The sequence below is a fragment of the Molossus molossus genome, unplaced genomic scaffold, assembly GCF_014108415.1.
Source record: "Molossus molossus isolate mMolMol1 unplaced genomic scaffold, mMolMol1.p scaffold_m16_p_22, whole genome shotgun sequence".
Taxonomy (NCBI): Eukaryota; Metazoa; Chordata; class Mammalia; order Chiroptera; family Molossidae; genus Molossus; species Molossus molossus.
Window position 1 is genome coordinate 33,266,970 of NW_023425358.1, and position 16,176 is coordinate 33,283,145.

General features: G+C 37.3%; 1 protein-coding gene across 11 annotated transcripts in view; it reads left to right on the plus strand.

Moving 5' to 3' along the window:
* Positions 1-615: 615 nt before the first annotated feature.
* Positions 616-16,176, plus strand: part of ATXN2 (ataxin 2) — a 72,941-nt gene continuing 57,380 nt past the window's right edge. For 6 of the 11 annotated variants that reach the window (XM_036277149.1, XM_036277147.1, XM_036277142.1 and 3 more), the window contains exons 1-5: positions 616-656; positions 1,668-1,727; positions 2,214-2,285; positions 2,868-3,018; positions 15,575-15,589. In XM_036277149.1, the coding sequence (XP_036133042.1) occupies positions 1,695-1,727; positions 2,214-2,285; positions 2,868-3,018; positions 15,575-15,589 (271 nt within the window). In that variant the 5' untranslated portion in view covers positions 616-656; positions 1,668-1,694. The remainder of the gene's footprint in view (positions 657-1,667; positions 1,728-2,213; positions 2,286-2,867; positions 3,019-15,574; positions 15,590-16,176) is intronic. The other 5 variants (XM_036277148.1, XM_036277151.1, XM_036277152.1 and 2 more) reach the window with 1 other exon arrangement.

Sequence of the window (16,176 nt, forward strand, 5' to 3'; positions counted from 1 at the left end):
CCTTTTTACCTCATTGCTCCCCTGCACCTGGTTCCCACCCAGCCCCAGGCCTTCACCACCCTATTGTCTATGTCCGTGAGCCCTGTGTGTGTGTTTGGTTCATTTCTTCCCAAGCTACCCCTCCCCCCTTCCTTTTCTGATTTGTCAGTCTGTTCCATGTTTCCATGACTCTGGTTCTATTTTATTCTTCAGTTTATTTTGTTCATTAGATTCTATATATAAGTGAGATCATGTAATATGTGTCTTTCTCTGACTGGCTTATTTCATTTGGCATAATCATCTCCAGGTCCCTCCGTGCGGTCTCAAAGGGTAATAGATCCTTCTTTTTTCACAGCTGCATAGTATTCAATTGTGTGCATGTACCACAGCTTTTTAATTCACTTTTCTACTAATGGGCACTTGGGCTGTTTCCAGATCTTAGCTATTGTAAATAAGCTAAGATCTTAGCTGCTAGGAACATAGGGGTACATATATTCTTTCTGGTTGGTGTTTTGGGATTCTTAGGATATATTCCTAGAAGTGGAATCACTGGGTCAAATGGCAGTTGCATTTTTAATTTGAAAATTTTTTTAGCTTATTTAGCCTGTTGAATTTAATAAACAATATTTAATCTTTTCAGAGGTCGAAACAATAACAAGGGACTTCCTCAGTCTACGGTAAGTAACTTGAATGTTATTTGTTTGGAAAAACTGCTAAAATGTGCGTTCCAAACCATAGACCAAAAAACCAAGGCAAAAAATGTTGCCCTCTTTTCAATATTATATCTCAGATATCTTTTGTAGATTAATACTGTTTGGTATAAAATTATTAGCTCTATATGGTTTTTGATGATGACTGTGTTAAATGTAAAATTGTCTGTAAACAATATTTTTCGTGTATAATAATGTCATTTGTTCTTTTTTGAATGACTGAAGGCAAACCTAACTCTTGTAAGATAAGTGGAACACCAGAACTGGAGTTTGCAGAGCTCTTTGGTTTTTTTATTTTGAAACTTTATCAGTGGAATTAAATTGGGCATGAACAGGAGAAGGTATAAGTTCCACATGATGGAAGAAATAAATGAGAAGTTCACTAATTTTTGAGACTTTGTCTTTTGTTTGTTTTTGTTAATCCTCACCCAAGGATATTTTTCCATTGATCTTCAGATAGAGCGGGAGAGAGGGAGGGAGAAACATTGATGTGAGATTCACCCATCAATTGGTTGTCACCCACACAACCCCAACCGGGGCCAGGAACAAACCACAACCGAAGTACATGTTCTTGGCTGGAATCAGACCCGGAACTCTTTGGTCTGCAGCCCTACACTCTAACCGCTGAGCCAAACCCACCAGGGCAGCTCCATCGCCTTTAAAAATTTCTCATGCCACTTTCTAGTGAAACCTGCTGCCCAAGCATTGTTCTGTCTCTTCTGTTCCTTTGGTTTTGTCTTTCCTCATATATGTAAGTTCACTTTTGCTTTTTATATCATGTATAGTCAAAACATTGTTAGTTGGTATGACTAATGTCACTTTTCAAAACCTAAGCTTCCCTAAGGAAGCAAAAGACTGTAGTAAACCAAATTGTCCTTTAATGCAGGTAAGGTGTTACAAACCTAACTAAATGTTAACTTTAATATATATACAAGGATAAATCTGATTGCTAATAATATCTTTTCTTAATATTTTCAGATTTCTTTTGATGGAGTCTATGCAAATATGAGGATGGTTCATATACTTACATCAGTTGTTGTAAGTTGTCAGATTATTGGGGAGAAATTGCCTTGGGAGTGGAATAAAGTAATTTCATAAAGTTAAAATGTGGGTGAATGATTCTCTGTGTAACATTTCTTAGGTCATGTTTAATCAGGATAATTTAAAAAAATAGATTAGAATTCTACCCAAGTTACTGTAACTATAAAAAGCATTCTTGTTAACCCTGCTGTGTACATAATAAAATTAGTAGTTGTTTTAGTGCATTATTTTGTCACGTAATAAAACAAGTCAAAAATATTTAACTTCAGTATTTAAATTCATGCTGTAAATTCTGAGCAGGATCCTCTGAAGAATTTTGAGAATTGTGTATTGTTGATGTTTTAAATTGTTTTTATTGTTCTGTCAGTGGATACCTGATATGTTGAATGAAGCCTGATGAGCTATAAAAAGTGAATTGAAAGCAATTACCACCATGACTGGGTAGCACACAGTTTCTTTGATAAATTAATTGTGTGTTTTTAGGGATCCAAATGTGAAGTACAAGTGAAAAATGGAGGTATATATGAAGGAGTTTTTAAAACATACAGTCCTAAGGTAATTTTTACTCTTTTCCTTTTTGTTAAATGTGAAAGCCCATGAATCATTAACTACCATGTGTCTGTGTGGCTTCCTGATATGTCTGTCCGTTTCTGATTTAGCAGTTGGTCGTTCTGAGGTGGGTACGTCGGTCACACTTCATGCTCAGTGCTTTGCCTTAAATGTACTTTTTAAACCAGTTTTAATGATTTTGCTCTTAACTTCCAAATACTATTTTATAGATGATATATGTAATCCAAAAGACTTCTTGATCTGTGTGCCTATTAAAATCTTTTGGTCTTTTCAAGCATTGTGGACCAGAGGAAGGAGAGATTGGGTTGTTCATTTGTTTTCCTTTTTATTATTGTTAATGTGCTTAAGACATACTATGGTAGCAAGGACCAACTTTTAGGTGAGAGGATTTTTGAATGATGGAATGGGAAACAACATATTTCTGAGAAAAAGGTAAAATTATAAATTCTCATGAGATAGATTATTTTTGCCAGAGGCATAGAAGAATACCATCTTGATGTGCTGAACAAGTCCTGTCAAGTATTATTTTATAAATGTTTGAATATTTACTCATGTTTTTCTTTTTAGTGTGATTTGGTACTTGATGCCGCACATGAGAAAAGTACAGAATCCAGTTCAGGGCCAAAACGTGAAGAAATAATGGAGAGTATTTTGTTCAAGTGTTCAGACTTTGTTGTGGTACAGTTTAAAGATATGGACTCCAGTTATGCAAGAAGAGGTGAGTTTTGATTTCCTAAGTATGCTTCATCGTTTATAAAATTTATTCAAGCAGACTCTACACACTTTTTTTTTTTTTAAAGAAATATGGGCTTTTTAAAATAACCTAATTAAGACAAATAGGAATTTTAATGCATTTTTGTTGGAAAATATTGAAAACTTTAGTGGAAGATGCCTCGGTACTTTCAGTAGGATAAATAATGAGAGTTTGTGTTCTATTAAAAATAGTTTGTAAAGAATTTTCCACAGTTTTACGGTTAAGCATGCGGTTGATTATACTCACCTGAAAATTTCTTGTCTTATTCTACCGTGCTTTAGTTTATAAACTTCACGTTTCAGAATGTTTATAAATAGTGCTTATAGTTTTATATACCTATAGTTCTATAAATGCTTTAGTTCCAGTTCTATAAATGCTCTGGAAAGAAATTAAAAGCACAGGGCTAAGGGAGAAAGGCAAAGAGCTGTGGATAGAAAATGATTATCTAATGTGATAGTGAGGGACTCAGAAAACGACTTACACTCTGCTAGTGGGACAGTTTAAGTAAAAACAAGTAGCATTCTTGAACTCTCTAATAGGTAATTGAAAATAAGTTTAGGACATTTTCAAGAAGACAGTTTACTTGGTAGTATTGTGTAATGCTAGTATGACCAGTTACTATCTGGTTTTAGTTGTATTTTCTCTTGCTCTGCAGAGTCTCAGTGGTGTCTTATGAATAGCAGATATATTAAAACTAGTAATAAAGCAGGGCAGTGAAAGAATGTGGGTAGAATGTCTTCATTTTAATTTCTATCACATCTGATTAAGTAGAAAAAGGATTGTTTTTTTTTACCCAGATCAGCCCTGGCAAAGAGTTTTAAGTGAGCATGTGCATTGGAACAGTTGTTCTTCTAATTTATATTAGAAAAGAACAGTCTGAATCTTTAAACTGTTTTATGTATTTGCCAAGGAAACAGAAAGGCATGCATATAGCTGTAAGAATTGGAATTAATTTCATTTACTTTTTCTGAACACTTTTGAGTGTTTGAGAGTAAGTTTTTGTAAAAAGACTGCTGTGTTGGCTAATAGTACTGGCAGTTCAGTTCCTAAATTATATGTTTTTTATCCCTTAATATTTTTGAATTTACTTTTTTTTTTTTTGCCCTAAATTTTATACATAATTACTTTATTTCACTTTTCCTTTCTCTCTCATTCTTTAACTTTTGAGATGAAAAACAGTACCTTTTATTAAAAAACTGCTCCAATAATGATTTAGAGCCATTTTAAGCCCTTTCAGATGGCACAGACGAAAAGCTCCTCCTTCCCCTCAAAGTTGGGGTCTGAGCTAGGAGCCCGCCTTAGCCCCTTTGTCTCAGTGATAGAGCTCTGGCCGCAGACCAGTAAGTTGTGAGTTTGATTCTGGTCAAGGGCACATACCTCGGCTGTGGTTCCATCCCCAGCCCTGGTGGGAGTCAAGCAAGAGGCAACCAGTCAATGTGTCTCTCTCACATCCATGTGTTTTCTCTCTCTCGCTCTTGCGCTCTCCCCCCTCCCTCTCTCTCCCCCTCCCTCCCACTCTCTCTGAAGAAAAATGGAAAAATATCCTCAGGTGAAGATTAAAAAATAAGTTAATTAAAAATAAAATAAAAAATTAACCAGAAGCCCATTGGAGAAGCTGAAAACAGAATGCCCACCTCCTGATGCCTCACCCCACAAAGTATATCTTTCTGTTGGCATCGTTGTTAGAATTTCTTCTTAGGTCTTTTGGAGATAATATAGGAATAAGAAATCAGCCCTGTCTGGGTTTGCTCAGTGGTTAGAGCGTTGGCCTGAGGTCCAGAGAAACCTGGGTTTGTTCCCGCTAAGGGCATGTACCTCGGTTGCAGTTTTTCCCCGGCCCTCGGTTGCAGTTTTTCCCCGGCGGGTGGCAACCACTCGATGTGTCCCTTTCATGTCGATGTTTCTCTCTCTCTCTTTTCCTCTCTCCCCCTCCCGCTTTATCTGAACAAAATATGAAAAAAAGTCCTCGAGTGAGGATTAAAAAAAAAAGAAATTTAACATTTTGTGGAATCTACCATGTTTCTTAAATACAGCAAGGCTCAAGAAATGGTCTTTTTTCTCTTGTTCTTCTGTGTTACACTGATCTGGCTTTCCTATAGAATTAGATGTGAGTTTGATTCTGTGGAGTCTTGACTATTGATCTTCATTCAGGTTTTTCAAGAGAATCTGGTTATGGGTTTAAACATCTACCCCCTCAAACCCTGCCACTTGGTTGATTTTTAAGTCAAATACTGCAGGATTAAAAAAAAATTTTTTTCTTCCTTTTTATTGAATTTATTGGGGGTGACTCTGGTTGACAAAAGTATGCAGGTGCACAGTTCCACAACAAATCATCTGTACACTGCATTGTGTGTTTACCATGCCAAGTCGAGTCTCCCTTCTATCACCTCATATCATCCCCTTTACCCACACTGTTGTTTGTATCCATGAGTTTGTGAATATTTTTTCTATCTTTTTTTTTTTCCTCCCTCAATCACTCAGTCCCCACCCCACCTAACAGCTGTCAGCCTGTTTCTGTATCTATGATCTGTCTCTATTTTGCTTGTTAGTTCTTTTTGTTCATTAGATTTCACATATGAGTGAAATCATATGGTACTTGTCTTTCTCTGACTGGTTTATTTCATTTAACGTAATGCTCTCCAGATCCATCCATGCTGTTGCAAAGGGTAAGATTTTCTCCTTTTTTATGTCCAAGTAGTATTGCATTATATGAATGTACCACAGCTTTTTTATCCACTTACCTACTGATGGACACCAGGGGTGCTTTCAAATCTTGGCTATTGTAAATAATGCTGCGATGAACATAGGAGTGTGTGTATTCTTTCTAATTAGTGTTTTGGGTTTCTTCCAATAAATTCCCAGAAGTGAAATTGCTGAGTCATAAGACAGTTCTATTTTTAATTTAAAAAATTTATTTTCTTTTCATTGATTTTTAGAGAGAGAGGAAGGGAGAGGGAGAAATAGAAACATCGATGAGAGAGAACATCAACTGGTTGCTTCCTCCATGCTCCTCACTGGGTATTTCGCCCACAACCTGGGCATGTGCCCTGACTAGGAATCAAACAGCAACCTCTGGTGCATGGGTCAACGCTCAACCACTGAGCCACACCGGCCAGACTATTTTTAATTTTTTGAAGCAACTCCATACTGCTTTCCACAGTGGCTGCACCAACCTGCATTCCCACCTATAGTGCACAGGGGTTCCCTTTTCTCTACATCCTTGCTAACACTTGTTGTTTGTTGATTTACTGATGATAGCCATTCTGACAGGTGTGAGGTGATAGCTCATTGTAGATTTTAAAAAATAAAAATTATTTTAGAGAGAGAGGAAGGGAAAGAAGAGAACAACATTGATTTGTTGTTCCATTTATTTATATATTTTTTGTGGCTGATTCTTGTATGTGCACTGACCAGTGATTGAACCCACAACCTTGGTGTGTGGGGACAGTGCTCTGACCAACTGAGCTACCTGCCAGGGCCCTCATTGTGGTTTTAATTTGCATTTCTCTGATGATTAGTGATGTGAGTTTTATAAGTTCTTTATGAATTTTGGATATTACCTCTAAGCAGATATATATCATTGGCAAATAATGTTTTCCCATTCAGTGGGTTGTCTTTTCAATTTGATAGTTTCCTTTGCTGTTCAAAAACTTTTAAGTTTGATGTAGTTCATTTGTTTATTTTTTCTTTTGTTTTCCTCATGCAAGGACATATATCAGAAAAAATATTGCTACAAGAAATATCTGAGATTTTATTACCTGTGTTTTTTTCTAGGATTTTTATGGTTTCGAGTCTAACATTTAAGTCTTTAATCCATGTTGAGTTTACCTGTATTGTGACTGTTGTCGTCAAAATGAGGACCAGTTCAACTCAAGTTAGAAAAAAGTGAATTTGTGTTTCCCACTTCAAATTTTCTTCATAGTGATATTTGTGTTACTTTGAATCATCAGAAAGTATACTATGCCTGAAACCCCAAATCCGGAAAACCAGAATGATGCTGCTCATGTCAGTCTCTTGAATCACATACCTCTGATAAGATCAAGGCAAGACAGCATAGGATTCTGTCTAGTCTGAAGTTTCCCAGAAAATTTTGTTTGATCTTTTAGGCCACATAGTTTTGCAAAGAAGTAAAGTATTTTGTCTGTTGTAATAACTGATACTTTTCTTCATTGCTGAGTCACATGGTAGCATTATAGAATTAAAGATTTCAAGCCCTGAAATAACACCAGCTTTTGAATTGCCTTTCAGTAAATTCTTTTTTAATTGGGATGACTCTCACCTAATCCTTATTACTTGGACTCTTGAGAGCAGTATTGTTTTTTTTGTTTATTTTCTTTATCCTCATCCGAGGACATTTTTCCATATTTTTGTTCAGATAGAGTGGGGGAGAGAGAGAGAGAGAGACATCGACGTGAAAGGGACACATCGGGTGGCTGCCACCTGCACAACCCAACCAGGAGCAACCGAGGTACATGCCCTTAGCGGGAACCGAACCCGGGTCTCTCTGGACCACAGGCCGACGCTCTAACCGCTGAGCCAAACCGGCCAGGGCAGTATTGGATTTTTTAAAAAAGTTTTATTGAGATATAGTTCACATACATTACAGTTTATCGATTTAAATTATACAATTTAAAACTTTTTAGTATATTCACAGCATTATGCAGCTATTACCAATCAATTTTAGAATATCTTCATCACCCTAAAATGAAGCCCACATCCTTTGGCAGTCACTCTTTACTTGCTTCCTAGGCAACTGTTAATCTCCTTTCTGTCTCTTGCCTGTTCTGGGCATTGCATATTAATGGAAGCCTTCAGTATGTGGCCTTCTGTGACAGGCACGTTTCACTTAGTGTGTGATGTGTTTAAGGTTCATTCATGTTGTAGCATGTATCACTACTTCTTTCCTTTTCATTGCCAAAGAATATTGCATCATATGGGTATACTATGTTTTTTATTTATCCACTTATCAGTTGATAGACATATGGGTTGTTTCTACTTTAAAACAATATGTTTTTATTGATTTTTTTTTTTTTTTTTTTTTTTGAGAGAGAGAGAGAGAAACATCGATGTGAGTGAGACCATTGCTTGGCTGCCTCCTGCACGCCCCCTACTGGGGATCAAGCCCACAACCCAGGCATGTGCCCTGTCAGAGAATTGAACCAGGACCTCTCAGTCAGTGGATGATGCTCAACCCACTGAACCACCCGGGCCAGGCTGTTTCTACTTTTTGATTATTATGAATAATGCCACTGTGAACATGTACAAATTTTTGCGTGCACATTATGTTTTCAGTTCTGTTGGGCATATAACTAGGAGTGGATCACTAGTCTCTGTGGTAGTTCTCTGTTTAATTTTTTGAGGGAATTGCTAAGCTGTTTTCCAAAGTGGGTATATCATTTTACACTCCCACCAGCAGTGTGTGAGGGTTCCATGTTTTTATATCCTCACCAGCATTTGTTTTTGTTGTTCTTTTTTATTATAGCCATTCTAGTGGGTGGGTGTGACTTGGTATTCATTGTGATTTAAAAAAAATTTTTTTTAATTCTCACCCAAGGATATTTTTCTATTTATCTTCAGACAGAGTGGGAGGGAGAGAGAGAGAGAGATGGGGAGAAACATTGATGTGAAAGAAACACATCGTTGGTTGCCTCCCGAATGACCCCATTAGGGCCAGGGACCCAATCACAACCAAAGTACATGCCCTTGATCAGAATCAAATCTGCAACTCTTTGGGTCTTAGGCGGACTCTGACTGCTAAACGAAACCCACCAGGGCTCATTGTGATTTTGATTTGCATTTCCTAGTGATTGATGTGCATCTTTTCATGTACTTATTAGAGATTTGTGTATCTCCTTTGGAGAAATGTCTGTTCAGATCCTTTGTCCCTATTTTAAATTGGGTTACTTGTCTTTTTAGTACTGAGTTGGAAGAGTTCTTGATATATTCTGGATACCAGTCCTTCCCTTATCAGACATATGGTTTGTAACTATTTTCTTCCATTTTGTTTTTTTACTTTCTTGATGGTATCCCATGAAGTTCTATTTATTTATGCTCTCTTTTTTGTTGTTTGTGCTTTTAATGTCTTATCTAAGAAACTTGACTAGTCTTAGATCATGAGGATTTATTTCTCTGCTTTCTTTTAAGGTTTTTATAGTTTTAGCTTATATATTTAGGTGCCTGATCCATTTTGAGGTAATTTTTATATAAAGTGTGAGGTAGGGATCCAAATGGATATCTAGTTGTCCAAGAACAATCTGTTGAAAAGACTATTCTATTCTTTACCCATTAAATTGTCTTGGCATCTTTGTTAAAAATCAGTTGACTGTAACCCTGGCCGGTTTTGCTCAGCGGTTAGAGCGTCGGCCTACGGTCCAGACAGACCTGGGTTCGGTTCCCGCTAAGGGCGCATACCTCGGTTACAGTTTGTCTCTGGCCCTGGTTGGGTTGTGCGGGTGGCAGCCACTCGATGTGTCTCTTTCACATTGATGTTTCTCTCTCTCTCTCTCTCCCCTTCTCTCCCTCCCTCCCTCCCTCCCTCCCACTCTATCTGAACAAAAAATGGAAAAATGTCCTCGGGTGAGGATTAAAAAAAAAAAAAAAATTAGTTGACTGTAAATATAAAGATTTATTTCTGTACTCTCAATTCTATTCCATGGATTTATATGTCTATTTTTATGTCAGTATTACACTGTGTAGATTACTGTACCTTTGTGGTAAATTTTGAATTCAAGAAGTGTTAGTCCTTGAAGTGTGTTCTTTTTTCCCAAGATTGTTTTGGCTATTCTGGGTCCCTTATATCATGTGAATTTTAGGGTAATGTTTCTAGTTTCTGCAAAATGGTAGTTGGGGTTTTGATTAGAATTGCATCGAGTCTGTATGTAGATCAATTTGGGGAGTACTAATCATCTTAACAATGTTAAATTTCCAGTCCAAGAACATTGCATGCCTTTTCATTTATATTTAGTTCATCTTTAATTTCTTTAAAAAATGTTTTGTAGTTTCATGGTACACTTGTTTTGGATGCTATTATAAATGGAATTTTTAAAAAATTTCATCTTTAGATTGGAGCAGTATTGTTTTACAGTTTTTATATCCAACTAATAAGATTTTTCTTTTTTTATCCTCACCCAACAACATTTTTGCATGTATCTTCAGATAGAGCAGGAGGGAGAGAAGAGGGAAGAGAGAGAGAGGGAAGAGAGAGAGAGAGAAACATCTATGTGAGAGAGACACATTGACTGTTTGCCACCCACACGACCCCAACTGGGGCCGGGGACAAACTGCAACCGAGGTATGTGCCCTTAGCGGGAACCGAACCAGGTACTCTCTGGTCCGTGGGCCGATGCTCTAACCACTGAGAAAAACTGGCCAGGGCTAGATTTTTCTTTTGACTCTTAGTGGGATAGGCACTGTAATCTGAGTCCCTAAAAGTGAGAACACACTTAAGCACATCTGCTCTGCTTCCTGTTGCTGATTTATTAATTTTCCTCTACATCCATTTGCCATTATGCATGTCTGCTTCGTAAGATTTCTTCTTTGTTAGAGGTAAACAGTTTCATAATTATTATTTTGAGGGGACACACACATACACTTTTTTTAAGTCCTTATCAAAGGATATTTCTTTCCCATTAATTTTTAGATAGAGTGGGAGGGGGGACGGGAGAGAGAGAGAGATGTGAGAGAGACAAATTGACTGGTTGCCTTCCACACAACCCCTGCCGGGGTGGGGATTGAACCTGCAACAGAGGTATATGTCCTTGGCTGGGAATCAAACCTGCAACTCTTTGGTCCGCAGGCCAATGCTCTCTAACTGAGCAGAACAGGCCAGGGCAGAGGGATCATATTTTTATTTTATGCAACAACTTCTGGAGATAAAAGCAAAAATCTCCTCGTATCATTTCCTTCATTTGAAGCAAATGATAAAGTAGAATGGGCATTTTTTCTGCTGTGAGACGGAACATGTACATTACCTATTATAGATTTTTAGAAGCCAAGCTTAGCTGGATTTATTCTTTTAGCTCAAGATAGTGCACTGCCTAAAAAGATTTACATCTTTTTCATTCATTATTTTTTTTTCAGCTGCTTATAGTGAAATAATACAGATGCAAGGATTCTTTCAGTTTGAGTTTGGGAAGGAAGTTGTAGTTTTCTTCCTTTTTGCCTTGCTCTGTAAATTTTCCTTTGATAATGTTACATTTACATTTTTGTCTTCCACTCTGTTCCCATTGATAGTTTGTATCCAAACATTACTGTAATTTACTAATTAACTTTTCCTCCAAATTTTGTCACTTCCAGTTAATCTTGGACATTATCACAAAGAAATTCTTAAGCATTGTTTTTATTTATTTATTTTAATCCTCACCTGAGGATATTTTTCCATTTAACTTCAGATGCAGCTAGGGAGGTGGGGAGAGAGAAAAACATCAATGTGAAAGAGACACATGGATTGGTTGCCTCCTGCACAACTCTGACCAGGGCCAGGAACTGAACTGCAACTGAGGTATATGCCTTGACTGGAATTGAACCTGCGACTCTTTGGTCCATGACCGACACTCTAACCACTGAGCAAAACCGGCCAGGGCTTAGGCATTGCTTTTATTATATCATTCCAAAAATCCACAGTGGCTAATATTACTTACAGAATAGGTTTAGATGGAATACCTGGCATTCAGGACCCTTCCAATTGGAACTTCCTATTTCAACCTAATCTTTCATCATTGCCTATACCATGGCAACTAAACTTCACTACATTTTATTTTTAGCACAGAATAGTTTTTTTTTTTTTTCTGCCCCCAATGAAATCTCATGCCAAATCCCAGTTAAAACAAAGTAGTTGTGGAGAAGGGTGTTGGGAGGTGTCCTATGTAACCTTACTCATCCAGCTTTCTTTTTGTCTGCTGGAGGTCTCCATAAAAAATCAGAGGATTCCAGGGAGCACAGTTGGAGAACCAGTTGTCTTCCTTATCCTGAACACTTAGCTTTTTAAAGGAGTGTGATTTCATTTTGCCAGTTTATTTGATCTGTCCCCATGCGTTATAATTTTCTTGAGTTTAGAAATCATGTTTATAAAACTAGGAATGTGTACTTCCCATGGTGTCTAGCATAATGCCTTACATATAGTAAGTACTTAACATATATTCTTTCAACTGCTATTTTAAAAATTTTATACATTTTGCCCAGACCGGTTTGGCTCAGTAGTTAGAGCATCAGCTCAGTCAAGGACACGTACCTTGGTTACAGGTTCATTCCTGGCCCTGGTTGGGGTCATGTGGGAGGCAACCAGTCAATGTGTCTCTCTCACATCAATGTTTCTCTCCCCCTCCCCCTTCCTTCCAGTCTCTCTAAAGATTAATGGAAAAATATCCTTGGGTAAGGATTAATAAAAATAAATAAAATAAAAATTGTACACATTTTTACACACACTATACCAAACCAGGGAAAAACTATTTTTTTCTTATATAGACATATTGCCATAGATGATCAGAATTACAATTACCACTCATTTACAGGAAACTCAAGAAAGCATTATTTCTAGCCAGATCTAAAAACAGCTTTCCTACACTATGACATATCCAGAGTCTGTTTTTCTAACAGAAGTTTGCTCTGGCAGGTATTTTAATATACTTTTGAAATATAAAAAACAAAACCCCAAGTGTTAACTGTGAAAATAAGCCTCCAGATGATCCTTATACAAGTGAGAAAGTCAGAAGCATAGATAAGGGAGTGGAGTATTAAAGCATGCATACAGGCTATTTGAAAGTCTTTTAAAATAATTAATTTCCCATAACTATTTGTTAGAAGTGCACACATATTTGAATTATTTGAACTCATATATACCTACTTAATGTACTCATTCATGAAGAATAGTAAGAAATCAACTTTACTTTGGTTCAGTTTGAAATCATAGCATTAAAAGATACCATACCTTAGGGATTCATTTACTTTATTTTTGTGCTAACCAGGGTAAAAATAACCCCCTTTCTACTTAAGGGTCACAAAACTCATTTTCCTTATTCAAGTGCTCTAGAGGCAAAAATATGATGAGATGGTTTTTCTCTGTTTAGAAAGATAACTTTTTCTATTACGGTAAGAAATTATTTTAAAATTTTGTATGCCGTATGGGAATGCAGGTGGTTGGGCTTTTGTTCTTTTTTTTTTAATAGAGGTCTGCAGCTACCTCTCTCTCTCTTTAAAATTTTTTTATTGAATTTGAGAGAGAGAGAGAGAGACATTGATTGGTTGCCTCCCACACATCCCCTACTCAGGGGTCAAGCCCGAAACCTGGACAAATGTTCTGATTGGGGATGGAACCACTGACCTCTTATATGATTTTATTTTATTTTTTAATTTATTTTTTATCCTCACCTGAGGACATTTTTCCATTTTTTTGTTCAGATAGAGTGGGAGAGAAAAAGAGAGAAACATCGATGTGAAAGGGACACATCGAGTGGCTGCCACCTGCTCCGACCCATCCAGGACTTGGGGACAAACTACAACCGAGATACGTGCCCTTAACTGCTAAGCCAAACCAGCCAGGGCTATATGATTTTATTGATTTTTTTTTTTATTATATTTTAGAGAGAGAGGAAGGGAGAGAGAAACATTGATGTGAGAGAGACATCTACTGGTTGCCTCCTGCACGACCCAACCAGGGCTGGGGACAAACTGCAGCCGAGGTACATGCCCGTGTCCAGAATCAAACCCGCAACTCATTGGTCCATGGACTGACACTCTAACCACTGAGCCAAATCGTCTAGGGCAAGAAATTGTATTTTTAATGCTACTTTGGTCTATGTTATAACCCCTCTACTTCCCCCTACTTAATTTTTACTTTTGTTTTTGAAGGCTTTTTAAAAATAATATGATTTTATTGATTTTTAGAGAGTAAGAGAAGAGAGAGACATCAGTCGGCAACCTCCTTGCATGCCCCCTACTAGGGATTGAACACACAAACCTGCGACCTCTCGGTGCACTGGATGACTCTCCGCAAACGGAACCATACACTGGCTGGGACTCAGATGTTGTTTTTATCTATTTATTTATTTTTATCCTCACCTGAGGACATTTCTTTATTTTTTGTTCAGATAGAGTGGGAGGGAGACAGAGAGAAACATCGACATGAAAGGTACACATCGGGTGGCTCCCACCTGCACAACCCAACCAGGGCCGGGGACAAACTGCAGCCGAGATACATGCCCTTACCGGGAACGAAACCCAGGTCTCTCTGGACCGCAGGCTGACGCTCTAACTGCTGAGCCAAACCAGCCAGGGCTCAAATGTTGTTTTTAAAACCACAGCCTTTTAAAAAATTTTTAACGTTCTTTAGAGAGAGAGAAAGATAGAAACATTGATGTGTGAGAGAAACATCAATTGGCTGCCTCCTGCATGCACCACAGGGGATTGAACCTCCAACTTGGGCATGTGTCCTGCCGGGAATTGAACTGGGACCTCTTAGTCTATGGGACGATGCTCAATCTACTGAGCCACACCAGGTGGACACTACACTTCTTTTACCTCAGAATTATGTTCTTAAACATTAGTACTTTTCACGTTACATTCTAAAGGATTTGCTTCATTTCTGTAACTACTCTTCTTTAACTAGGAGCTCCTGCAGGAAAAGGCAGAGATTGTGTTTTAGTCTGATATGAATCCCCAGCTCATCCAAACTCAGTGATACTCAGTAAATGCTAAAAATGGTCTCTCATTTGCGAGGTTGGCACCCATTGTAACTGAGACTCTGTTATGTGTAGATTGGTCCATTTATAACCAATGGTATATGTTGAGAAGACATTCTTCAGGTTGTTGAAAAAAGTGACGTTATTAATAATGGTTAAAACAGAACGATATTATTGAAATGAAATTTTTATCTAGAATTTCATTGACAAAAAACAGTTGAGAGATGACATGGATAGTTGAGAATTTTGGTGAAGACTTCTGGAAGCATATTATGAGGGTTTCTGATGTTAAATCTGGTAATTTTTAAACTTCATCTAGTTTTATGTCATTTTGTAGTTTTAATACATTTAATTTTTATTTGTTTTATAGTATGTTACTAGCACTTAACTTATTTCACCACTATTACGGTTCTTTAAAATATTCTCGGATAACGCAGCTTTTTCAGAGTCATAACTGAGAAGTAAAAGAAGAGAATAGGATAAGTGGAGAGCACCTATCCTATTTCCTGGGTTTGTTGCTGAAGGGGATACCTACCTATGAGATGGGGGGAATATTGGTTGAGACCTTTCTTTCCTATCACCACCAGGTGGCACCACTGGTCCAAAATGACTGAGTTTTGCCCAGAATCAGAAGGAAGTTCGGTTTTGAGAGCCAACCTAATGTAGAGGTAGAATAGGGGAGTTTGGAGGGGGTTATATAGTCTTGTACTCCTTTTTCCTTATGGTCTAGAGGTTTTTGTAAATTGGATGTTTATAAAGCAGGGAATTAAGCACATGATGAATTTGTATTCATTATTTCATCTGATAATTTTTATTGTTTTTTTTTTTTCTTTCTGTACCTGTAGTTGCTTCAGAAACAGGTAATATTTTTCTAACAGTCACTTTGTATTCTTGCATCTTGTCTTTATAATGCTTCTGTTTCTTACTATAGAGGATAATAGAAAATTAATATACTTTTGACTCATGGCATTGGAAAAATCTACATGCAAATTCTCACAGTTGCAATTAGATTATAGTCAGTTGATTTTCTGAACTTTGCAGACATTCTGGATACAACATTGTACTATGTAATACCAGCAGTGTTTTTTTAAAAATCCAAACATGGCTGTTAATAGAACAGCATTTTTAGAATTTATAGTAGTGGATATTGGTAACAGTGTAGAATGGAATATACAGGTCTTGCTTCCTTCTGGCTAATGATACAGGGTTGATCTGAAATAAAGTATTTATGACCAGGGTATTCCCCAGCATCCTGACACTCTTCCCTCATTTTGTGCTGACTCTCTGCTTCTGCACATCTTTCCCTAATCTCTTTACTCATCTTTAAAAAGGGACTTTCTTTGGGGGAAGTTTAAAAAGGAATATCATTCCTTATTAAGAGAAACACTTTTGCATTTTCCTTTCTCCCAGTTCTACCTTGAAAGAAAGCCATAATGCTAAGTAACAC